General features: G+C 44.5%; 1 protein-coding gene across 1 annotated transcript in view; it reads right to left on the bottom strand.

The window, feature by feature from the left end:
- Positions 1-26,965, bottom strand: part of kif26ba (kinesin family member 26Ba) — a 356,970-nt gene that overhangs the window by 206,917 nt on the left and 123,088 nt on the right. Inside the window, exon 4 of the mRNA XM_059985564.1 lies at positions 8,631-8,797. Coding sequence (XP_059841547.1) covers positions 8,631-8,797 — 167 coding nt within the window. The remainder of the gene's footprint in view (positions 1-8,630; positions 8,798-26,965) is intronic.

Raw genomic sequence — 26,965 nt, 5'->3', positions numbered from 1 at the left:
GCAATGGCCCTACGAGGGGCCGTTTACGGTGCGCAGGAACAACGGGTCCACGTTCATGCTGGACGTTGGGGGGAGAGAGGAGGTTTTCACGGTGGACCGCCTCAAACCGGCCCATGTGGATGTGGCGCAACTGGTCGAGTTCCCGGCACCGCGGCGCAGGGGCCGACCTCCCAAACAGGGTCCAGCCCAGACTGTGGACATTGGGGGGGGTATATCGCCGGTTCTGGGGGGCGGGGGGGTTATGTGGCAACCCACTTCCTAGCACACTCAAACTGGCTCACAAATAGCCAGCGCGCCGGCATAAAGGCCAGTCCCAAAAGGGCGCCAGGTCTGCTTCACTAACAAAGGGAAAAGTTCGTGTGGGACTATGAGTACGTGCCCCCTACAGCATCCGTGCCCGGGGAGGGCGGGATCAGGGAGGCTTTAAAGCGAAACCGCGAAGTTTGAATAAAATCTTCTTCAACTGCAGTTTACCGACTCTGTGTCATTATTTCAGCGCTGTGTGTAGCACACCGATACAGTCTGTTCATTGATCCAATTTCTGTTAGTAAGTACTTTGTGGATGCAAGCCGGCTGCTGGTTTGTCTGTGTGACACCATTGACAGTGTGTTTTCTGGGCTGTGAGTGAGGCCGATGGAATGTGATCTTTACTGGCTGTCCACCGGACATCCCACAGCTGGGGCTCATCCATTGATGGGACGTGATTCTGAATGAGTGTCCAGCTGGGGTCTGATGGGACCTCCCAGGGTTTCAGATTTTGTGGCATGGTAGCACAGCAGTCAGCGTATCATTTTACAGCACCAGATGATCACCAAACAGGGTTCAGTTCCTGTCCCTGGCTGGAACGAGTTTGTTCATTCTGCCCGTGACCACGTGAGTCTCTCTCCTGGTGCTCCCACATTCCAAAGCCGTACTGGCTCGCATTAGGGTCAGTAAGTTGGGGGCAAGCTAAGCTGCCGTTGGAGGCATGGCAACACTTGCACGATCTTCGGTGGTCTGATTTGATACGGAAACGATGCATTTCACTGCATGTCTTGATGTATATTTGACAAATAAAGCTAGTCATTAAATAATCGAATCTTCTTTAACCTTTTCCCCTTCCCAGTCTGGTAGCAGAATGCTGGGACGGTTCTGACCTGGAACTGTGAAGCTGAACCGTTCACGCAGGTTGGCTGTACGTACACCCCAGGACAGACAGTTTAAGGAAGCAGCAGAAACCCAGGAGAGGTGTGTCAAAGGAATTGGTGACTATGGAGACAGGGCCTGGTGAAGACCCCAGACCTGGATCGTTAACTGTGTTTCTCCTTCCGCAGAGGCTCAGTGTTCACAGCCTTTTCAGTTTTCACTACACCGGTAAGTCCAGGCAGACAGAATCCTGAGCAAGTCAATCCCAAGGCATTGTCAAGAGACAAATAGGTCTTAAGTACCAGGTCATCTCCCTGATTCAAGTATTAAAGGCCAACCTTCTGGCACCCACATTCAGGAGTTGGTCTGTTGAGTCAATATCAATTGTTGGCATAGGCAGTTTAAATGGCTCGGCACGGACTCGATGGGCCGAAGGACCTGTTTCTGTGCTGTACCTTTCTATGGCTGTCGATCATGCCTTGGTGAAGTTAGCTAAGTTGGTTCATAAAAGACTCTGAAGATGCTGGAAATCTTGAGCAACACACACACAAATTGCTAGAGAACTCTGCAGGTCAGAGAGAATCTCAGAATCAGGTTTACTATCACCAGCATATGATGTGATATTCATTGTTTTGCAGCAGCAGTACATTGCAATACATAATAATAAAAAACTGTAAATCACAGTAAGTATAAATATTAAAAAGTTAAATTAAGTAGTGCAAAAAGAGAAAGAAAAGTAGTGAGTAGTTCATGGGTTCGATGCCCGTTCAGAAATCTGATGGCAGACAGGAAGAAATTGTTCCTGAATTGTTGAATGTGTGGGAAATGGAGCTGAACCTCTTCATCGGGATACTGTGACAGACTTCACTTACATGTCAGCAATGCCAGTATGGTCAGCATTTACTCCCTGTCCCTAGCTGCCCTTGGGAAAGTGGTGGTGAGGTGACCCTTTTGGACAGCCCTGCTCCCTCCTGTTGAAGGGACATTGAACATCGAACATCACAGGACAGGGACAGGCCCTTAACCCACGATGTCTGAGCTGAACTCCCTCCATTCCCTGTATAGTCATGTGCCTGTCTAAAAGCTTCTAGAGCAGGGATTCCCAATCTGCCGTCCCTGGGCCCCTGGGTTGATGGTAAGGGCCCCTGGCATTAAAAAGGTAGGGAAGGTTTAGGCCCATGAATGTCATGAAGATAGAGAGATGTGGGCATTGTTTAGATAGGAGGGACTAGATTTTGGGGGTTTTAGACTTAATTTTTAGCTAGAGCCATAGAGCCTGTTCCTGCACTGTTTTGTTCTAAATTCTAATAACCCCTGCTCTAGAATGACACTGTTAATCTGCCTCCACCACCACTGTCCCAGGCAACTTGTTCCTGGAATCAACCACTCTCTGATCCATACATCGCCTTTAGATATTCCTCCTCTCACCCTCTGCTAGTCAACACATCTGCTCTGGGAAAAGTTTCCAGCCACCCATCCTTGACAAACTTTAATCAGAATTTCAGTGGAGCTCCAGGATTTGGGCACACTTACAATGAACGATTTGCAATATATCTCCAGGTCTGGGCGATGCCAGACTTGCAGGGAATTGAAACTGTTCATTATTATACATCATCCAATATCAGAGGGCAGAATAAAGTGCATCAGTTACAGGGAGAGTGCAGCTCAGGTAGGCGAGATTGTGTTATTTTATTGAGATACAGCGCAGAACAGGCCCTTCCAGTGGTTTGAGTCACACCGCCCACACACTGCGGGTTTAACCTGAGCCTAATGGCGGGACAACTTACAATGACTAATTAACCTATGAACTGGCACCTCTTTGGTCTGTGGGAGGAAACCCATGCAGTCACAGGGAGAACGTACAAACTCATCACAGATAGCGACAGGAATTGAACCCTGGTCGCTGGCACTGTAAAGTGCTGTGTTAACCACACCATACCATGGTGTACAGTAACAAAATAGATTACGAAGTCAAGATTTTACCTTAGTCTATTCAAAAGTTTGGTAACAGCAGTGTAGAAGCTGTCCTTGAGACTGGGGTACGTGTTTATATTTTCTGCCCGATGGGAGAGGGGAGGAGAGAGAATATTCGGGATGACTCGGGTGTATGATTATGCTGGCTGCTTTACCGAGGCAGTGAGATGTAGAGACAGTGACAGATTGTCTAGTCAATATTTCATTACTGCTAGTGGGGTCCTGCTACGCACAACTTAAAGTCGGGGTCCCTCGCTGACAATAGTGACAAATTTCAGAACTACTTTTTCCCCAGGCATTACAAAGGAGGGTGGGGTCTTTGATTATGAGGCAGCAAGGAGCATGGGTGGGGTCCACAGAGGGGAGGCTCACTCCTCTGATGTACTGAGCCGTGTCCACAACCCTCTGCGGTTTCTTGCGATCACAGACAGAGCAGTTGCCATACCAAGCTGTCATGCAATCGCACAGAATGCTTTAGATAAAGATTGAGGAGGGTCGATGGGGACTTAGCAACTTTTGTTGTGAATCTGCTGCCCCATTTTTTTTGGGGGGGTTTGCAGTGAGGTGCTTTGGGAGTAGTCTAGACAAGTAAACAAGTGCAGTTTGTAGGCTCTAAACACCCCAGGCACCGTGAAATACTGGTGTTTCTCAACTTACGTTTGACGTAAAGAATAGTTGAATCCTTTGACCGTTTGGGTACATAAATGTCTTACAAATCTATTTTGAATGAGGGGACTATGATGTTGGCTACAATGATCCGTCTGGCCATTCTCTCAACACATGCTCACTTAAAGGCCAGCGACCAGGAGCGTGTGCAAACAGGAGATGCAAGGAGGCACTATGGCCTGTCAGTCGATGGCAGGATGCCCTTCATCTGGGACTCGATACCGAACATCAGATAGCAAAAGTTGAAGCTCAAAGGCTGAAGCCAGGAGACTGAAGGCTGGAAGGCGGAGGACTGTCCACGTGTGTGGGTGAGTGGGAGGGAGGGAGGGATGGGGGCTTGCTTTACTGGTGTTGTTTTGTTGCCTGTTGTGTCCCGTGTTCTGCCGAGCATTGTGGGCGTGCTATGGTGGCATCAGAATGTGTGGTGACACTTGCAGGTCTGCCGCATCACATCCTTGGCAGTGTCGGTTGTTACAACGCAAACAATGTACTTCAGTCTATGTTTTGATGTACAAGTGATAAATAAATGAATCTTTATGTGAATTCTCTGCACCATGATATTCATTGAGAAAGGTCACGGTGATTCATAACTTCAGCCTTACCATCATTCACTGGTATTATGCCAAGCAGGAAGGATCAGAAGAATATATTGCAATAAATATTCTGATGATGAGATGACAGAGATTGCCATGTTTTCCCAGTAATATGCCTGTCTTTCTCCTGAACTGTCAGATGTCAAGTTGTACTTGCTAAGGGAATAAATGCTATTTCATTCCTTCGAGGCCAGGGGAGAAATCAGTAAACAATTCTGGTCTCATTTCCTAAAACATCTCCAGCAGGAATGCATTCTGAATGACAAGTGAAAGCTATGTTTGATTAGGCAGCTCTCGGAGACCATAGCTCTTTACCTCCTTCTAAAGTTCTGCACATTACAGTTCTGCACTTCCAAACATTTCCCATCTTCTCCCTCCCTCAGGCACACCTTAACCAAGCTTCAAACCAAGGTTTGGGGTTTCTAGTTCCACTCCATTTCCAGTTTCGAATTACACGGACGAACCTTTAGAACAGAGATGAGGAGGAATTTCTTCAGCCAAAGGGTGGTGAGCCTGTGGAGGCCAAGCCATTGGGTATAATTAAAGTGGAGCTTGTTAAGTTCTTGATCAGTAAGGGTGTTGAAGATTACAAGGAGAAAGCAGAAGAATGGGGTTGAGAGGGTTAATAAACCAGCCATGGTGGAATAGCAGAGAAGTCTCAATGGGCTGAATGGCTCATTCTGCTCCTATGTCCTGTTGTCTTACTAATTCACCCATGTTCTACCACTCACCCACACGCTAGGGGTAATTAACAGTGAACAATTAACCTACTGACCCAGAGGTCCAAGACTTGCCGTGTTAATGGTATGTTCAGAAAAGATTAGCTTTATTTGTCACATGTACATTGTCTCAGGAAAGCAGCATCCATCATCAGGGACCCCCACCACCCAGGATATGCTCTCTTCTCACTGCTGCCATCAGGAAGAAGGTACAGGAGCCTCAAGACTCTCACCACTAAGTTCAGGAACCATTACTAACCCTCAACCATCAGGTTCTTAAACCAAAGGGGATAACTTCACTCAACTTCACTTGCTCCATCATTAAATATTAATTATGTTTATTCATTTATGATTATTATTTCTTCTTTTTCTATTTGCACAGTTGTTGTCTTCTGCACTCTGGTTAAACAGATTATGTGGGTGTTCCTTCAGTGATTCTGTTATGGTTATTATTCCATTATAGATTTATTGAGTATGCCCACAAGAAAATGGATCTCAGGGTTGTATATGGTGATGTATGTGTACTTTCATAATAATTTTTCTTTGAACTTTGAAACAGTGAAACACATAGTGAAATTCGGTCTTTGCGTTAAATCAACTCAGAGAGGATTGTGCTGGGGCAGCCTGCAAATGTCGCCACGCCTCAGGCACCGATTTAGCCCAAAACTTACTAAATCTAACTGGAGTCTACATCTTTGGAATGTGGGAGGAAACCAGAGCACCCAGAGGAAACCCACAGGGAGAACGTACAAACTCCTTACAGACAGCGGCAGGAATTGAACCCCGATCAGTGATCTTTAGCGTGGTAAAGCTAAGACTGCAACGGTACGTGGGTGTTATTGCTTTGACAATAAGCAGTTTGAAATAGTGTTAGGATAACTTTGTCAACTGACCGGCCCCATTTCTGCTCCTTAAGACCAAATCTCAACAAAGATGAAGTGTTGAATGAAAGAGTGTAGCAGGGTTAATGGATGAGATGAAACAGTAATTATAGCAGTGGAGAAGAACATATACACTGGAACTATTGACAGCTGAAGCTTATAATAGGATTGGGTTTCCCTCTGGAATCTGTCCAAGTCTAACAAGTTACTATTAATGCTACATGCAAATTATTAAATAAAGAACATACAGATGGAAGGCAGGAGTATTCACTGACGATAGGCCATGAGAATATAAAGCAAGGATGTGATGCTGAGGCTTTATAAAGCATTGGTCAGACCACACTTGGAGTATTGTGAGCAACTTTGGCTCTATTCTCACAGCTGCCACTAGGAAGGAGATACAGGAGCCTCAGGACCCACACCACCAGGTACAGGAACAGTTATTAACCCTCAGCTATCAGTTTTCTGAACCAGAGGGGATAAATTCACCCAGCTTCACTTGCCCCATCACTGAAATGTTCCAACAACCTATTGACTCACTTTCACAGACTCTTCATCTCACATTCTCAATGTTTATTGCTTACCTCTTCATTCATTCATTTATTTATTATTTTGTCTGTATTTTTTTCATTTTGTATTTGCACAGTTTGTTGTCCTTTGCACGCTGGCTGTTTGTCCGTCCAATGTGTGGTTTCTTGTTTATTTTATTGTGTTTCTTTGTTCTGCTCTGAATGCCCACAAAAAGTGAATCTCAGGATTGTATATGGTGGCATACATGTACCTTGATAATAAATGTACTTGAACTATGAATTTCGAACACTCCCACTGTCATGGGTCTTGTTCGTTGCCAAAGTAATTCTGTTACTGTCGGCTATTCAGAATAGTTCATAAGAATGATTAGAGAATGAGGATCATTTAATGGCTCTGGGCCTGTACTCACTGGAGATTAGAAGAATGAAGGGGGATCTCATTGAATTCCACCGAATATCGACAGGCCTAGATAAAGTCCATGTAGAGACGATGCTTCCTATATTGAGGGAGTGTAGAACCAGAAGGCACAGCTTCAGAATAGAGTGATGCCCATTTAGAACAGAGATGAGGAGGAATTTCTATAGGCAGAGGGTGGTGAATCTGTGGAATTCATTGCCGCAGATGGCTGTGGAGGCAAAGTCATTGACTATATTTAAACCAGGGATTTGAGAAGGCAGGAGAATGGCTTTGATCAACCATGATGAATTGGCTGAAAAGAATTGATGGGCCAAATTGCCTAATTCTGCTTCCATGTCTTATGGTCTTATGTTCTTATTCTTATGGAATGTAGTGGAGCACAAAGCACAAGGTATACCACGGTGATTATACATAGCATACAGTTCAGGATATATAGTCATCGTTATGCGCTGTGTCGTACGAAGTGGGTGAGCATGGTCTTTCCATGACCGTGATCGTTCTTGACAAATCTTTCTACAAAAGTGTTTTGCCATTGCCTTCTTCTGGGCAGTGTCTTTACAAGACGGGTGACCCCAGCCATGATCAATACTCTTCAGAGATTGTCTGCCTGGCATCAGTGGTCGCATAGCCAGGGCTTGTGATATGCACCATTTGCTCATACAACCATCCAGCACCTGCTGTCATGGCTTTCTGGAACCCTGATCGGGGGAGGGGTTTGCGGTGAGGGCTAAGCAGGTGCTACACCTTCCCCAAGGGTGACCTGTGGGCTAGTGGAGAGAAGGAGCATCTTACACCTCCTTTGGTAGGGATGTATCTGCACCCAGCCAGCTAAGGACATTTAGTATAGACTACATGCAGTGGCCAATTTATTAGGTTCAGAAGTGGAACCCAGTGTGGTCTTATGCTGCTGTAGTCCATCCACTTCACAAATCACCAGAGCGTTGTAGGTAAGCAACGGCAAATCAGATTTTCACTGCAGTGGCCACTTGCTAGTTACCTCCTGTACCACTCAATGGCTACTGAGTGTATGGACATGGTCTCCTGTAGCCCATCCACTTCACGGTTCAATGTGTTGTGCATTCAGAGATGCTCTTCTGCACACCACTGTTGTAACTGTTATTTGATTTACTGTTGCCTTCCTGTCAGCTTGAACCAGTCTGGCCATTCTCCCCTGACCTCTCTCATTAACAAGGTGTTTTCACCCTCAGAACTGCCATTCACTGGGTGTTTATCTGTTTTTCACACCATTCTCTGTAAACACTAGAGACCGTTGTGTGCGCAAACCCCTGGAGACCAGCAGTATCTGAGATACTCAATGTCTCCCATTCTATTCTGATGGAAGGTCGTCAAGCACACTGAAACATCATCCCTGTTCCTCCCTCCGCAAACGCTGCCTGGCCTGCTGTACATCCTCACCATTTCCCAGGGTTTAGTTCCTCATATGGAGACCTCAATCAGTGTTGCTTCAGTTAACACACAGCTTCACTGGAAGCCTTCATCCCTCCAGACTCACTTTGAATTTCTCTACAACTCACATTCTCCATATTATGTATTTACATTTGTTATTATTTGCACGATTTGTCTTCTTTTGCATATTGGTTATTTGTCCGTCTTCATTATGTCTAGTTGTGCATACATTTTACTTCTTTATTTTCCTGAAAATGCCTTCAAGAAAATGAATCTCAAGGTAGTGTATGGAGACCTATATGTTCTTTGAACTCTACCTGACAAAGAAGGAGGCTGCAGCCGAGGTCCCGCTGGAGGCCACACTCGTCACGAAGGTGCTCTGGGAGCCTGAGAAGCTGTACACTGACGGCTTGTCTGAGTTGTAGCGGTTGAGGACAGCCTCAGTCAATCCTTCCCGGCAGTTGTCTGACATCAGCTGGGATATCTGCAACGAAAAGCAAGGCACGGGTGAAAACTGGAGGCTCCGTGACAAACCAGCATCAGAATTCAGGAGCAAAGTGGTTCAAGGAGGGGCAGATGGTGCAGGTAAATAAAATGGGGTAGAGCAGGACTGGTGTAAGTACAGGGCTTGTTGATTGGCACAGGCTCAGTCGGCTGAAAGACCTGTTTCAATGCCCTGTCTCTCATTAAAATCTTCTTCCTAGGGTAGGGGAGTCTAAAACTAGAGGGCAGAGGTTTGTTTGTTTATTTATTATTACATCTTTAGAAAATTACAAAGAATAAATGTGATGATAAAATAGTAAGAAAGAGAAAAATAATATATATCCTCCCCCCTCCCCTTAACCTTTATCTAAAGAAAGAAAGAAAAGAGAAAGATTGCCTGGATATCGGAGGATCCCCACATGCTCCATGGAGTTCAAAATAATTTTAATATTTATTTTTACTTTCCCAATTACTTTATAATTTTATCTTCAAAGGACCTATATATTTAATCCTATCTTTTGTAGGTATGGGAGAAGGCAGAGGTTTAAGCTGAGAGGGGAGAAATACAAAAGGGATTTAGAGTCATAGAGCCATCCAGCATGGATGCAGGCCTTTCGGCCCAACTCTTCCATGCTGACCGATGCATCAAGGAAGCTAGTTGCATTTGCCCGTGTGTCGCCTATATCCATTTAAACCAGGAGTTCCCAACCGGGGATCCAAGGACCCCTTGCTTATTGGTATTGGTCCATGGCATAAATAAGGTTGGAAAACCCTGCTTCACACCCTTTCTATCCATGAACCTATTGAAATGTATTTTTGATGATGTTGTTGCCCCTGCCTCAACCATTTCCTCTAGTAGCTTGTTCCAAATCCTTCAGCACTGTCTGCAAGAAGCGGCTGTCCCTTTTTAAATCTTTTCGTCTCTCGCCTTATGCCGATGTCCTCCAGCATTTGTTTCCCTCTCCCTGAGAAACAAAAGGGATACTATTTGTGCAGGTTCAGCAAGCCATCTAAAACTTTGACAGACTTCTCCCAGAGCACAGCGGAGAGTATCTTCACTGGTGGCATCACTGCCTGGTATGGAAACATCAATGCCTAAGAACAGAAAAGCCTAAAAAAGTTGCGGACACAGTTTACTCCTCAGCACTGTGCTCATCTACAAGGAGCACTGCCAGAAGAGAGCACCACCCATCATGAAGGGCCCTCAGAGTCCATGTTCTGTTCTCACTGCTGCTATCCAGAAGGATGTACAGGAGCCTCAGGTCATTGCCACCAAGTTCAGGAACAGTTATTACCCTTCAACCATCAGGTTCCTGAACCAGTGTGGATAACTTTACTCACCTCAACTCTGAGCTGATTCAACAACTTACAGACTCACATCCAAGGAGTCTACAACTCATGTTCTTAGTATCCACCTATCTATCGATCTATCAATGTATCCATCTATCTATCGATCTATCAATGTATCCACCTATCTATCGATCTATCAATGTATCCATCTATCTATCGATCTATCAATGTATCCATCTATCGATCGATCTATCAATGTATCCATCTATCTATCGATCTATCAATGTATCCATCTATCGATCTATCAATGTATCCATCTATCTATCGATCTATCAATGTATCCATCTATCGATCTATCAATGTATCCATCTATCTATCGATCTATCAATGTATCCACCTATCTATCAATGTATCCATCTATCTATTGACCTATCAATGTATCTATCTATCTATCTATCTATCTATCTATCTATCTATCTATCTATCTATCTATCTATCTATCTATCTATCTATCTATCTATCGATCTATCAATGTATCCATCTATCTATCGATCTATCAATGTATCCACCTATCTATCAATGTATCCATCTATCTATCGATCTATCAATGTATCCATCTATCTATCGATCTATCAATGTATCCACCTATCTATCGATCTATCAATGTATCCATCTATCTATCGATCTATCAATGTATCCACCTATCTATCGATCTATCAATGTATCCACCTATCGATCTATCTATCAATGTATCCATCTATCTATCGATCTATCAATGTATCCATCTATCTATCGACCTATCAATGTATCTATCTATCTATCTATCTATCTATCTATCGATCTATCAATGTATCCATCTATATATCGATCTATCAATGTATCCACCTATCTATCAATGTATCCATCTATCTATCGATCTATCAATGTATCCATCTATCTATCGATCTATCAATGTATCCACCTATCGATCGATCTATCAATGTATCCATCTATCTATCGATCTATCAATGTATCCACCTATCTATCGATCTATCAATGTATCCATCTATCTATCGATCTATCAATGTATCCACCTATCTATCGATCTATCAATGTATCCATCTATCTATCGACCTATCAATGTATCCATCTATCTATCTATCTATCTATCTATCTATCTATCTATCTATCTATCTATCTATCTATCAATGTATCCATCTATCTATCGATCTATCAATGTATCCACCTATCTATCTATCTATCAATGTATCCATCTATCTATTGATCTAGCTACAGATTTATCATTGATTCTACTGTATTTCTTTGTTCTACTGAGAATGCCCACAAGAAAATGAATTTCCAGGTAGTATATGGTGACATCCTGTATATATACATTGATAATAAGTTCACTTTGAACGTTGAACTATTTCACCCGGAGGGAGGTACGTGGATTGAGCTGCCAAGAAGTGGTAGAGGTGAGTATAATTACAATGTTTAAGAGAGACTTGGACAGGTAGATAGATAGGTACATTTACGACAAGCTGTGCAAACTCCCTTGTAGATAAATGGCAGCATGTCTGGGATGTTGGACATGGGAGAGTCCTGTTTGGTGGGGCTGGGGGATGGAAGGTGACAACACAGTAGTCGGATCCATTCCATGGATCAGAGAAATATGGTCCTGGCCAGCTGATAGATAAAGGATTATTGATAGAGGAATCATGCTTTGATCACCCCTCTCATCAATGATCCTACTATCTATCACCTGGCAGAGGAAAATCCGGGTCATTGGAGTTGGTGGAGACGTCAAGAGATCTCAGAGGCTTGTTAAAAGCGACAGGAAGCATGGACACATGGCACAAAGCCGTTTTTAAATTCACCGCAGGCTCAATCAGCCAGGGTCCTGGGAGGGTTCAACATTCCTGCTATCACCTCGTGATCCCCCAAGCCCCTGGCTACTCTGCACTAAAAACAGCCTTTTTCTCTCAAACTACTTAAGGCCTTTCCCAATATTATTAAAGTTCCTCAGTGATTGAGATTTTCTTTCAAACATTCCTGAGGTCTCCAAATATGTTTCCTTACTGTCAACAGCAAGCAGAAGCTCTAAACAGGTCAGCAAATAGACAAGCCATGGGGCTCACTCCTACAGGCAGGAGACTGCTTACGTGAGTTTGGATGTGTTTAAAATACTTTCAACTGGAAGGTGAGGTAAATAAGAGGAATCTTTGTGCAGCGATGATTATGTTTTCTTGACAGCTTGGGGAACACAAAGGGGCCTATCTCTCAGATGCTCGGCCCCACAGCCCACTGGGTCTTGCTCCAGCTTAAATGAACTCCAGAGAGGGGAACCAAAATGTCGGAGAGGAACACTTACTCCCACTGTTCTTACTGGTGTGGACAGATATTTTCACACTTGTTCTGATACGGGACAGGAGCTGCTGATGTAATCTTAAAGTGTGCTTGGCTGCCTCTTTGCAAACATATTTAGATAGAGCACCCACTCAAATTTCTGGATTCAAATGCTTAATGAGCCAATATTAAGTTCTTAACATTGCAGAGTTTTTACATCAGTTTTACTCTGCCACGGTAATGATCAACTCCATTTCTCACCAATCCCACCGATTAAAATGTCGAGGAAGATCAAAATCAATTGATTGTTTTTTGGTCGAGGGACGACTGCGGAAGTGCGTGGACGTCAGCGAGTTAGATCGGCATGAAGTTTAAAAGGAGTCAGCTTTACAGAGCAGGCACCAGAGAAGCTTGCGACAGAGTAGAGGGAGACAGAGTAAGAGGGCTTCAGTGATAATGGGTCGAGGCAAGGTAGGTTGTCTGTGAAGAATAGAAACAGGAAGTATGTCTATGAGGCCGGTGTTCTGGACTGGGTGTCAGATGTGAGAAGTCCGAGAGACTCCCAGCCTCCCGGAAGTCGAGCTGCAGCTCCTTAGGGACCGGGTTAGGAAACTGGAGCTGCAGCTCGATGACCTTTGTCTAGTTAGGGATAGTGAAGAGGTGACAGAGAGAAGCTATAGGCAAGTCGTCACACCGGAGCCTCAGGAGACAGATTAAGTGGGTAACAGTCAGGAGAGGGAAGGGCAAGAGGCAGATACTAGAGAGTACCCCAGTGGCTGTCCCCCTTAACAATAAGGACTCCTGTTTGAATAGTTAGTGGAGTGGGGGGACAGCCTACCTGGGGGAAGCAACAGTGGCCATGCCTCTGGCACAGAGTCTGGCCCTGTGGCTCAGAAAGGTAGGGAAAGGAAGAGGATGGCAGCAGTAATAGGGGACTCTATAGTTAGGGGGTCAGGCAGGCGATTCTGTGGACACAGGAAAGAAACTCGGATGGTAGTTTGCCTCTCAGGTGCCAGGGTCCAGGATGTTTCAGATCGTGTCCATGATATCCTTAACTGGGAAGGTAAACAGCCAGAGGCCATGGTACATATTGGTACTAAGGACATAGGTAGGAAAAGGGAAGCGGTCCTAAAAACAGACTACAGGGAGTTAGGAAGGAAGTTGAGAAGCAGGACCTCAAAGATATTAATCACAGGATTACTGCCTATACCACGTGACGGTCAGTATAGAAATAAAGTGATGTGGAGGATAAATTGGTAGCTGAGGGATTGGAGTGGGGGCAGGGATTCAGATTTCTGGATCATTGGGACCTCCTTTGGGGCAGGCACGACCTGTACAAAAAGACGGGTTGCACTTGAATCCCAGCGAGACGAATTACCTGGCAGGGTGGTTTGGTAAGGCTATTGGAGAGAGTTTAAATGCAGAATTTCTGGGGCTGGGAACTGAATGGAACAGATGAAGGAAGAGGCGTTTGGCTCACAAATGGACAAAGCTTGGAGACAGTGTTTGAGGGAGGATAGGTAGGTGATAGATAAGGGATGCACTCTGACTGATGGTTTGAGATGCATCTATTTTAATGCAATGAGTATTATGAACAAAGCAGATGAGCTTAAAGCATGGATCAACACTTGGAGTTATGATGTTGTGGCCATTACAGAGACTTGGATGATTCAGGGGCAGAAATGGTTACTTAGAGTGCCAGGCTTTAGGTGTTTCAGAAAGGACAGGGAGGGAGGCAAAAGAGGTGGGGGTGTGGCTCTGTTGATCAGAGATAGTGTCATGGCTGCAAAAAAAGGAAGTCATGGAGGGATTGTCTACTGAGTCTCTGTGAGTGGAAGTTAGGAATAGGAAGAGGTCAATAACTCTATTGGGTGTTTTTTATAGACCACCCAATAGTAACAGGGACATCGAGGAGCAGATGGGGAGACAGATTCTAGAAAGGTGGTGGAGGATTTTAATTTCCCAAATACTGATTGGCATCTTCCTAGAGCAAAGGGGTTTAGATGGGGTGGAGTTTGTTAGGTGTGTTCAGGAAGGTTCCCTGACACAATATGTAGATAAGCCTACAAGAGGAGAGGCTGTACTTGATCTGGTATTGGGAAATGAACCTGGTCAGGTGTCAGGTCTCTCAGTGGGAGAGCACTTTGGAGATAGTGATCACAATTCTATATCCTTTGTGGTGAACTATGTGCCTGTCGGGACACGCCCCCTGCTGACTGCTCCTGTGGCTCCTCCCACAGGCCCCTGTATAACGGAGATCTGAGGCCTGACGCTCGGCCTCAGTCTCCAGGACATTGTATGATAGACACTCACTCCTGGTTCCTTCTTCCAGTCAATAAAAGCCGATATCTCGCCTTACGTCTCAGTGTGAGTTATTGATGGTGCATCATCCTTTACCATGGCATTGGACAGGGATAGGAACAGATAAGTTAGCAAAGCATTTAATTGGAATAAGCTATCAGGCAGGAACTTGGAAGCATAAATTGGGAACAGATGTTCTCAGGGAAATGTACGGCAGAAATGTGGCAAATGTTCAGGGGATATTTGCGTGGTGTTCTGCATAGGTACGTTCCAGTGAGACAGGGAAAGGATCGTATGGTACAGGAACCATGGTGTACAAAGGCCGTTGAAAATCTAGTCAAGAAGAAAAGAAAAGCTTACAAAAGGTTCAAAAACTAGGTAATGATAGAGATCCAAAGGCTAGCAGGAAGGAGCCTAAGAATGAAATTAGGAGAGCCAGAAGGGGCCATGAGAAGGCCTTGGCAGACAGGATTAAAGAAAACCCCAAGGCATTCTACAAGTATGTTAAGAGCAAGAGGATAAGACTTGAGAGATTCGGGCCAATCAAGTGTGACAGTGGTAAAGTGTGTATGAAACTGGAGGAGATAGCAAAGATACTTAATGTACTTTGCTTCATATAGACATTAAGAAAGAGGATAGAGGTGTATAAGATGTTGAGAGGCATTGATCGTGTGGATAGTCAGAGGCTTTTTCCCAGGGCTGAAATGGTTGCCACAAGAGGACACAGGTTTAAGGTGCTGAGGAGTAGGTACAGAGATGTCAGGGGTAAGTTTTTTACTCAGGTACATGGAGCTTAGTAAAATAGAGGGCTACAGGTAAGCCTAGTAATTTCTGAGGTAGGGACATGTTTGGCACAACTTTGTGGGCTGAAGGGCCTGTATTGAGCTGTAGGTTTTCTATGTTTCTATGTGCTAGAGCTTTTGGAAATCATCAAGTTGAGCAGCTGCATCACTGCCTGGTTCGGAAATTGCACCACCTCCGATCGCAAGACCTTGCAGCGGATAGTGAGGTCAGCTGAGAAGATCATTGGGGTCTCTCTTCCAGCCATCATGGACATTTACACTACACGCTGCATCCACAAAGGAAACAGCATTATGAAGGACCCCATGCACCCCTCATACAATCTCTTCTCCCTCCTGCCGTCTGGGAAAAGGCTCCGAAGCATTCGGGCTCTCACGACCAGACTATGTAACAGTTTCTGCCCCAAGCAATCAGACTCCTCAATACCCAAAGCCTGGACTGACACCTTGCCCTACTGTCCTGTTTATTATTTATTGTAATGCCTGCACTGTTTTTGTGCACTTTATGCAGTCCTGTGTAGGTCTGTAGTCTAGTGTAGCTTTCTCGGTGTTGTTTTTTAAGTAGTTCGGTCTAGTTTTTGTACTGAGTCATGCAACACCATGGTCCTGAAAAACATTGTCTCATTTTTACTATGCACTGTACCAGCAGTTATGGTCGAAATGTCAATAAAAGTGACTTGACTTGACTTGACTTGAAGTTGGATAAGTCACTGGGACCAGATGAGATGTACCCCAGACTACTGGGGGGAGGTGAGGGAGGAGATTGCTGAGCCTCTGGCAATGATCTTTGTGTCATCAATGGGGACGGGAGAGGTTCCGGAAGATTGGAGGGTTGCAGATGTTGTTCCCTTATTCAAATAAGGGAATAGAGATAGCCCAGGAAATTATAGACCAGTGAGTCTTACTTCAGTGGTTGGTAAGTTGATGAAAAAGATCTTGAGAGGCAAGATTTGTGGACATTTGGAGAGGCATATTATGATTAGGAATAGTCAGCATGGCTTTATCAAAGCAGGCCGTGCCTTATGAGCCTGATTTAACTTTTTGAGGATGTGACTAAACACATTGATGAAGGTAGAGCAGCAGATGTAGTGTATTTGGATTTCAGCAAGGCATTTGATAAGGTACCCCATACAAGGCTTATTGAGAAAGTAAGGAGGCATAGGATCCAAGGGGACATTGCTTTGTGGATCCAGAACTGGCTTGCCCACAGAAGATAAAGAGTGGTTGTAGATGGGTCATGTTCTGCATGGAGGTCAGTGACCAGTGGTATGCCTCAGGGATCGGCCCCATTTCTTTGTGATTTTTGTAAATGACCTGGATGAGGAAGTGGAGGGATGGGTTAGTAAATTTGCTGATGACACAAAGGTTGGGGGTGCTGTGGATAGTGTGGAGGGCTGTCAGAGGTTACAGCTGAACATCGATAGGATGCAAAATTGGGCTGAGAAGTGGCAGATGGAGTTCAGCCCAGATAAGTGTGAGGTGGTTCATTCTGGTAGGTCAAATATGATGGCAGAATATAGTATTAATGGTAAGACTCTTGTCAGTGTGGAGGATCAGAGGAATCTTGGGGTCCGAGTCCATAGGACACTCAAAGCTGCTGCGCAGGTGTGGTAAACTATGTATATCTGTCTGGACATGGCCCCCTGCTGACTGCTCCTCTGGCTCCTCCCACAGACCCCTGGATAAAGGCAATTATGTCACTGCTCCTTCCACTGTCCAGGGCGGTCATCCAGCATGGACGTGGTACATTTTACTGCTAATAAAAGCTTTTTAGTATTTACTATTTTAGTATTTACTTTTTAGTATTTACTATTTAGTATGGACATGGTACATTTTACTGCTAATAAAAGCTTTTTAGTATTTACTCTACTTCCAGTCTTTTGGAGTTATTGATAGTGCATCAGCAGGTTGACTCTGTGGTTAAGAAGGCATACAGTGTATTGGCCTTCTCAACTGTGGGATTGAGTTTAAAAACCAAGAGGTAATGCTACAGCTATATAGGACTCTGGTCAGACCCCACTTGGAGTACTGTGCTCAGTTCTGGTCACCTCACTACGTGGAAACTATAGAAAGGGCGCAAAGGAGATTTACAAGGATGTTGCCTGGATTGGGGAGCATGCCTTATGAGAATAGGTTGAGTGAACTCAGCCTTTTCTCCTTGGAGTAGCGGAGGATGAGAGGTGACCTGACAGAGGTGTATAAGATGATGAGAGGCATTGATTGTGCGGATAGTCAGAACCTTTTTAACATGAGAGGGCACAGATTATAAGATGCTTGGAAGTAGGTACAGAGGAGATGTCAGGGCTAAGTTTTTTACACAGAGAACGGTGAGTGTGTGGAATGAGCTGCCAGCGACAGTGGTGGAGGCGGATACGATAGGGTCTTTTAAGAGACTTCTGGATAGGTACATGGAGCTTAGATAAATAGAGGGCTATGGGTAACCTTAGGTTATTTCCAAGGTAGACAATAGACAATAGACAATAGGTGCAGAAGTAGACCATTCAGCACTTCGAGCCTGCACCGCCATTCTGAGATCATGGCTGATCATCTATTATCAATACCTGGTTCCTGCCTGGTCCCCATATCCCTTGATTCCCCTATCCATAAGCTATCTATCTAGCTCCCTCTTGAAAGCATCCAGAGAATTGGCCTCCACTGCCTTCCGAGGCAGTGCATTCCACACCCCCACAACTCTCTGGGAGAAAAGTTTTTCCTTAACTCTGTCCTAAATGACCTACCTCTTATTCTCAAATCATGCCCTCTGGTACTGGACTCTCCCAGCATCTGGAACATATTTCCTGCCTCTATCTTGTCCAATCCCTTAATAATCTGATATGTTGCAATCAGATCCCCTCTCAATCTCCTTAATTCCAGCGTGTACAAGCCCAGTCTCTCTAACCTCTCTGCGTAAGACAGTCCAGACATCCCAGGAATTAACCTTGTGAATCTACGCTGCACTTCCTCTACAGCCAGGATGTCCTTCCTTAACCCTGGAGACCAAAACTGTACACAATACTCCAGGCGTGGTCTCACCAGGGCCCTGTACAAATGCAAAAGGATTTCCTTGCTCTTGTACTCAATTCCCTTTGTAATAAAGGCCAACATTCCATTAGCCTTCTTCACTGCCTGCTGCACTTGCTCATTCACCTTCAGTGACTGATGAACAAGGACTCCGAGATCTCTTTGTATTTCTCCCTTACCTAACTCTACACTGTTCAGATAATAATCTGCCTTCCTGTTCTTACTCCCAAAGTGGATAACCTCACACTTATTCACATTAAACGTCATCTGCCAAGTATCTGCCCACTCACCCAGCCTATCCAAGTCACCCTGAATTCTCCTAACATTCTCATCACATGTCACACTGCCACCCAGTTTAGTATCATCAGCAAACTTGCTGATGTTATTCTCAATGCCTTCATCTAGGGACATGTTCGGCACAGCTTTGTGGGCCGAAGGGTCTGTATTGTGCTGTATGTTGTCTCTGTTTTCTATGCTTTCTAAAAATGCAACTGGGCCTGTTCCCAATAGATTTTAGAAGAATAAAGAAATTTCCTTGATACCTATCAAATATTGAAAGGCCTAAGAAGAGTGAACATTGTGAGGATTACAGTTACAGGGACATCTCAACCCAGAGGGCAGAGCCTCAGAATTCAAGGACATCACTTTAGAACAGAGATATGGAGGAATCTTTTTTAGCCCAAGGGTGGTGAATCGGTGGAATTCATTGCCACATGTGGCTGAGGAGTCTAAGTCATTGGGTATATTTACAGCAGCGGTTGATAGGTTCTTGATTAGTAAGGTGTCAAATGTTATAGAGAGAAGGCAGGAGAATAGGGTTGAGAGAGGTAATAAATCAGCCAGTTTGAAAGATGGGGCAGACCTGATGGGCCAAATGGCCTAATTCTGCTCCTCTGTCTTCTGGTCTTATTTCACAATTTATTCTGCATTGTTACTATTTATAGTTCTTTTACCTCAATACTTTTGTGATGATTTGATCCATGTGCAAGGCAACCTTTTCCCTGTTTCTCAGTACATGTGACAGTAATAAACCAATTCCAGTTCTACGTGAGTGAAGGCATACACTAAACGATTCAGGAATAGCTTCTTCCCTTCTGCCATCTGATTTATGAATGGACACTGAACCCATGAACACTACCTCACATTTTTCTCTTCATCCACTATTTATATTGTTCAGCTTTTTTAATAGATAAACTTACTGTAGTTTTTTATCACTACGTATTGCAATGTACTGCTGCCGCATAACAAATTTCACGACGTATGCCGGTGATGTTAAACCCGACTGTAATTCTGAACACTCAAGGCCTCATTTGCTGAGAGCCAGGAGCAGAACAAAGTTCCTCGGGGAGAGAGATATGGTCAGAGCTCACTAACAAGAGCATCTCAAAGATCTCCTCGCCACAACTCATATCCTGACATAAGTGGTCTTGACTTCGTAGAGCCACAGAGTTACACCCTATGGAAACAGGCCCTTCAGCCCAAATTGCCCATGACGATCCATTTGTCCGTTTGAGCTTGTCCCATTTGGCTCATCTCCCTCTGAACGTTTCTTTAGCTAGAGGGTGGTGAATCTGTGGAATTCATCACCACAGACAGCTGTGGAGGCCGAGTCACTGGGTATATTTAAAGTGGAGGTTGATAGGTTCTTGATTAGCCGGGGTGTCATGGGTTACAGGGAGAAGGCAGGAGACAAGGGTTGAAAAGGAAAATAAATCAGCTATGATTGAATGACAGGGATGACTTGATGGGCTGAATGGCCTAATTCTGCTCATATGCCTTATGGTCTTATGGGAATGTAAGAAAATTCCCATAAGACCATTAGAAATATGAGATATATAAATCTTACTGCTTCCTGTAAGGAGTTTGTACGTTCTCTCCATGACCGCATGGGTTTCCTCCAGGTGCTCTGGTTTCTTCCCACAGATTAAAAATGTACCTGTTGGTAAGTCAATTGGTCATTGTAAGTGACTATGATTAGACTAGGATTAAATGAGAGATTACTGGGTAGCATGGCTCGAAGGGCTGGAAGGGCCTATTATTTATCTCAATCAGTCAATAAATCAATAGGTAAATAGATAGATAAATAAATGGGGTTCGTGTAGGATGAGTGTCAATGGACAGCATGCATCAATGGACTGAAGAGCCTGTTTCCATGCCTTATCTCTCCATGACTATGACATCATGCTTGAACTGCTGGTTAAAACAGGAAATGGGAAGTTTTACTTCTTTGTTTTGAACTTGATACCTGACACCGACTTGCTTAGATGCATCAAAATGTGTCGGCAACAGGATTGGTTCGGGTTCCTGAATAAAGACAGGAGACCAGAGAAAGAGACACACACCTGTGGAACTCCATCAACAGGTTTCACACCAGGTGCCTTTTTAACAGGGTCTGCCCCTTTCCACATACACCAAGGTTCAGCCACAGTCCCCACCAGACCAGCACAGAGTGGGTGTCATTCACATGGACAGATTCACCTGGTTAGTCTGGTCACGCCTTTCCAGAAGAAAACACACACACAATTCACCGCAAAGACCCAACATATCAAACAGTTGAAAAGCCACTTTCTGACAGATTAATTATACAGCTTGCTTCCTTCTTGCTTCAAGGATTTTTTTTTGGGTGTTTGAAGTCACACCCAGCGCATTCTTCTCACCTGTAATGCCAAACATCTGGTTTAGAAATTCAATTCCTTGTCTCACGCAGTGAATTAAGGGCAACAGAAGTGAAGTGAGGGTGGACAGACCCTCCAGTGATGGGGATACCCATGCCGGGAAGTGGTGGATGAAGGATCCTAAGGTTCTAGTCCGTCCCAGATTGAGCATGGATGTATTGGGCATCTGTATCTCAGTGAGCAGCACCATTGCCTCAGAGCCAGAAAATTGCCTGCTCAAATCCTACCTCAGGAGGTTTTAGAAATTGAGCCAGGTTCATAGCCTTTAAGAAACTCTAGACCATCTGAGGTGACAACCTGCTAATCAGTTTTACCTGAATCCACGGTCCCAGAATGAACATAGAGCATGATATCACGGTAAGGAACCTTCAATCCACAATGTTGTGCCAACCTTTTAATTTACTTTAAGATCCTATTAATGCTTCCCTCCAACATAGTCCTCCATTTTCCTATCATCAATGTGTCCATCTCTAATATATCTAGCTCTACCATCACCCCAGGCAGGTGTTCCATGCACCCACCACTTTCTGTGTAAAAAAAACTTACCACTGACATTCCCCCCCTCCTTAACTTTCCTCCAATTATCTTAAAATTATGACATCTCATATTAGCCATTTCTGCCCAGGGAAAAACGTCTCTGGCTACCCACTTGATCAATTCCTCTTTGAATCTTGTACCTCTCTATCAATTCACCTCTCACCTCCCTTTGCTCCAAAGAGAAAAGCCCTAGTTTGCTCAGCATATCCTCAGGAGATATCCTCTCTAATCCAGGCAGCATCCTGGCAAATCTCTAGAGCTTCCACATCCTTTATATAACGAGGTGACCAGAACTGAACACAATATCCCAAGTGTGGACTAACCAGGGTTTTATAGAGTAAAACAACACACACAAAATGCTGGTGGAACACAGCAGGCTAGGTAGCATCTATAAGGTGAAGCACTGTCGACGTTTCGGGCTGAGACTCTTCGTCAGGACTAACTGAAAGGAGAGATGCTAAGAGATTTGAAAGTAGTGGGGGGAGGAGGAAATGCAAAATGATAGGAGAAGACCGGAGGGGGCGGGATGAAGCTAAGAGCTGGAAAGGTGATTGGCGAAAGTGATAGAGAGCTGGAGAAGGGAAAGGATCATGGGACGGGAGGCCTCGGAAGAAAGAAAGGGGGAGGAAGCACCAAAGGGAGATGGAGAACAGGCAGAATGATGGGCAGAGACAGAGAGAAAAAAAACAAACAACTAAATATGTCAGGGATGGGGTGAGAAGGGGGGGAAGGGCATTAACAGAAATTAGAAAAGTCAATGTTCATGCCATCAGGTTGGAGGCTACCCAGCCGGTATATAAGGTGTTGTTCCTCCAACCTGAGTTTGGATTCATTTTGACAGTAGAGGAGGCCATGGATAGACATATCAGAATGGGAATGGGACGTGGAATTAAAACGTGTGGCCACTGGGAGATCTTGCTTTCTCTGGCGGACCGAGTGTAGGTGTTCAGCAAAACAGTCTGCCAGTCTGTGTTGGGTCTCACCAACATATAAAAGGCCTCACTGGGAGCACCAGACACTGTATATTGCACCAGCCGACTCACAGGTGAAGTGTTGTCTCACCTGGAAGGACTGTCTGGGGCCCTGAATGGTGGTGAGGGAGGAAGTGTAAGGGCAGGTGTAGCACTTGTTCCATTTACAAGGATAAGTGCCAGGAGGGAGATCGGTGGGAAGGGATGGGGGGGACGAGTGGACAAGGGAGTTGCGTAGGGAGCGATCCCTGCGAAAAGCAGAAGGTGGGGAGGAAAAGATATGCTGGGTAGTGGGATCCCGTTGGAGGTGGCGGAAGTTATGGAGAATTATACGTTGGACCTGGAGGCTGGTGGGGTGGTAGTGGTAGGTGAGGACAAGGGGAACCCTATCCCGAGTGGGGTGGCGGGCAGATGGGGTGAGGGCAGATGTGCGGGAAATGGGAGAGATGCGTTTGAGAGCAGAGTTGATGGTGGAAGAAGGGAAGCCCCTTTGTTTAAAAAAGGAAGACATCTCCTTCGTCCTGGAATGAAAAGCCTCATCCTGAGAGCAGATGCGGCGGAGGCGGAGGAATTGTGAGAAGGGGATAGCATTTTTGCAAGAGACAGGGTGGGAAGAGGAATAGTCCAGGTAGCTGTGAGAGTCTGTAGGCTTATAGTAGATATCAGCAGATAAGCCGTCTCCAGAGATGGGGACAGGAAGATCAAGAAAGGGAAGGGAGGTGTTGGAAATGAACCATGTAAATTTGAGGGCAGGGTGAAAGTTGGAGGCAAAGTCAATGAGCTCAGCATGCGTGCATGCTTTTATAGAGTAAATCAGATTTACCTCAGCGTTCTGTATAAAAACAATCCCTCAATCGACTCAATTAAAGCAGGTCACCTGGTCACAATGAGGTTTGTGTACAGGTTCGGTGCATCACTTCAGTGAACACACAAGTTTCTGTGAAGGTTGCTGGGGAAGTCTCCGGCTTTCATTCCAAGCCCAAACTCAAATTTGATGTCTATAAAACCATTAGACATGGGAGCAGAGCTAGGCTTTTTGGCCTATCGTTTCTGCTCCAAATCTATTAAGACTGATTTATTTTTCCTCTCAATCCCATTCTCCTGTCTTCGCTCTGTAACCTTCAACACCCTTACTAATCAAGAACATTCACTTTGAGTATACGCAATGACTTGGCCAAAATTATTGATGTCGCTCAGCCACATCTCCATAAGCCTTCATGTGCACTGATCTGGGGTGATCCCACAATGCTTCCTGTGGGTAACAGCACTCCTGGTGCGGGTTTTGGAAACTCTTTCTGGGAACAAACACAAAGAACAAGTCTTTGTGTCACAGTGCACAAATCTGTCTATTCACTGAACAGGTATAAGTCAGGGCAAGAAGACTCAAGTGTGGGGGAATTAGCTCTCCACTAGACTAGTCTTAGAGGGCATCAACACCCTGCCAGAACAACACCAACCTGGGTTTGATCTTCACCTCCGCTGCTGTCAGTGTGGAGTTTGCATGTTCTCCCAGTAACCACCTGGAGTTATTCCATGTGGATAATTTTAGAGCGATTGGAGGAAAGTTTAGGGGAAATGTTACATTTCTTCCATGTGGCCTAGTTTCCTTCCTCAGCATAAAGACATGAGGGTTGGTGGGTTAATTGGCATCTGTAAATTAACCCTTCTGTGGGTAAATGGTAGGGAACTTGAAGTAGTTGATTGCCATCGGCCAGAAAATAGACTATAGAATCAAGAAGAGAAACGGAATTGATAGAATTGCCCTGAAACTAGCATAGACTCAAAGGGCCAAATGGCCTCATTCTAATTCATAAGGAAATCTAAGATCTTCTGATTGCACTTCCACACCTGATCTCCCAATCTACCTTGTTGTGGCTTTTGCATTTGATTTGCCTGCCCGCTCTGCACCTTCTCTATAATTGCAACACGGTACCCTGTTCAGGACAGGAGTGGAACCCAGTGTGGTTTTCTGCAGCTGTAGCCCATTCACTTCAACATGTTCAACATGTTGTGCATTCAGAGATGCTCTTCTGCACTTCACTGTTGTAACATGCATTTATTTGTGTTCCTGCCAGCTTCCTGTCAGTTTGAACCAGTTTGTCCATTTTCCTTTGGCCTCGCTCATTGATAACGCATTTTTGCTCACAGAACTGCCAGTTATTGGATGTATATTTTATTTGGTTTTTCACTCCATACTCTGTAAACTGACTGTTGTGCATTAAAATACCAGGAGATCAGCAGTTTCTAGGATACTCAAACCACCCCATCTGCCACCAAACAGTCAAAGTCACATTTCTTCCGCATTCTGGTGTTTGATCTGAACAACTTGGCCTTGACCATGTCTGCATGCTTTTATGCATTGAGCTGTTGCCACATTTCTGGATGATTAGGTACTTGCATTAACAAGCAGGTGTACATGTGTACCTAATAAAGTGGCCACCGAGTGTATTCTCTGCTTTCTGTTGTTGTTTTACGACCTCAGTGTAATTATGTATGGCATAATCTGTCTGGACACTGAGAGGTCAGGTAAGTGGCCTGAACTGTTGACTGTGTTTCTCTCTCCGCAAACACTACCTGTACTGCTGTGTATTCTACTCTTTCTGTCTGTATTCACCTTCTGCAAACTGGACCTGGATTCTCTTAAGCGTTAAAGAAGAGTTTGAAATTATTATAGGATTTTCTAGCCTCCACAGAGGGAAAAACTGTGGGCTATCGAGAATAAAGGATGTGATGTTAAAATTGACACTGCACTCAGACCTGATTTTATTACGATCATAAGACATAGGAACAGAAATAGGCCATTCTATCATGGATGGTTTATTACCCCCCTCAATCCTATTCTCCTGCCTTCTCCCATAACACTTGACACCCTTACTAATCAAGAACCACTTTAAATATACCGAATGACCTGGCCTCCACAGCCATCTGTGGCAAAGAATTACAGAGATTTACCACCCCCTGGCTGAAGTAATATCTCCTCTTCTCTGTTGTAAAGGGATGTCCTTCTATTCTGAGTCTGTGCCTTCTGGTCCTAGACTCTCGCTCTATAGGAAACATCACCTCCACATCTATTCTATCTAGGCCTTTCAATAATTGGTAGGATTCGATGGGATCCTTCTCATTCTTCTAAACTTCAGCGAGCACAGATCCAGAGCCATCAAACACGCCTCATACATTAATCCTTTTATTCCCAGAATAATTCTTGTGAACCTTCTCTGGGCCCTTTCCAATGCTTAGATAAAGGGCCCAAAACTGCTCAGAATACTCCAACTGTGGCCTGACTAATGCCTTATAAATCAGAGTGGCACAATGTTGTATCAGTTAACACCTCCAGAATCCGGGGTTCAATCCTGACCTCCGACACTGCCTGCATGGAGTTTACTTGCTCTTCCTATGACCATGGCCATCTAGGCCATGCGCTAATCTTGCCTCTACCACTGGACAGGAGGGGCAGAAGCCTTATGACTCACACCACCAGCTTTATATAACAAATTACAGCACGGAAACAGACCATCTTGGCCCTTCTAGTCAGTGCTGAACGCTTACTCTCACCTAGTCCCACCTACCTGCACTCAGCACATAACCCTCCATTAATAACTGTTCCCAGAAGTGATAAGAATTTCACGGTTCTTCGTATTTTCAATATAGTGGATTCCAGTTAATTGGGCCATCATGGCAGCTGCATTTTTGGGACAACTCTTAAAGAACAAAAACTAATTGAGGAAATAGCTGTGATTCCTCTCGTTTACTTTGGACACTATGCTACTTAATTGGGACAGGATTGAAATGTTTTTAACTAATGTCAGTTGCACTTGTGTGGCTGATAGACAATACACCATGTTTAGAGGGAACAGTTTTAGATAGCGTCAGTTGCATGCGTTTCCCTTCAAAAAGTAGTGATTTTTGTAACCAATAGTTGGCAAGAAATAAGCAGTATGACAATCCAGAACTGTTTTGCTCACTGTCACTTCAAGCATTCAGACTTTAAAGTGCCAAGAACGGCTGGGAGTGAAACAAACTTCAACAAGTTAAGAGCTTGTTAAAAATTTAAAGTTATCGACAATCACCTTGACTATTGCAATGAAAATGAAGATTTGGAGGATGCCATTGTCAAAAATTGTATGAAGGCAGTCAATTAGCTACACTAGATGTCTGCACTGATTTTGTTCAAGCAAAAGAACATAGCAGCATATACTGGATTAATTCCTCTGTCAATAACTATTAGGAACTACTACACAGTTTTTTAGTA

This window comes from Hypanus sabinus, chromosome 12 (assembly GCF_030144855.1).
Source record: "Hypanus sabinus isolate sHypSab1 chromosome 12, sHypSab1.hap1, whole genome shotgun sequence".
In the NCBI taxonomy this organism is placed as follows: domain Eukaryota; kingdom Metazoa; phylum Chordata; class Chondrichthyes; order Myliobatiformes; family Dasyatidae; genus Hypanus; species Hypanus sabinus.
The sequence above is the reverse complement of the archived record's forward strand: the minus strand, read 5'-3'. Positions and strand labels throughout refer to the sequence as shown.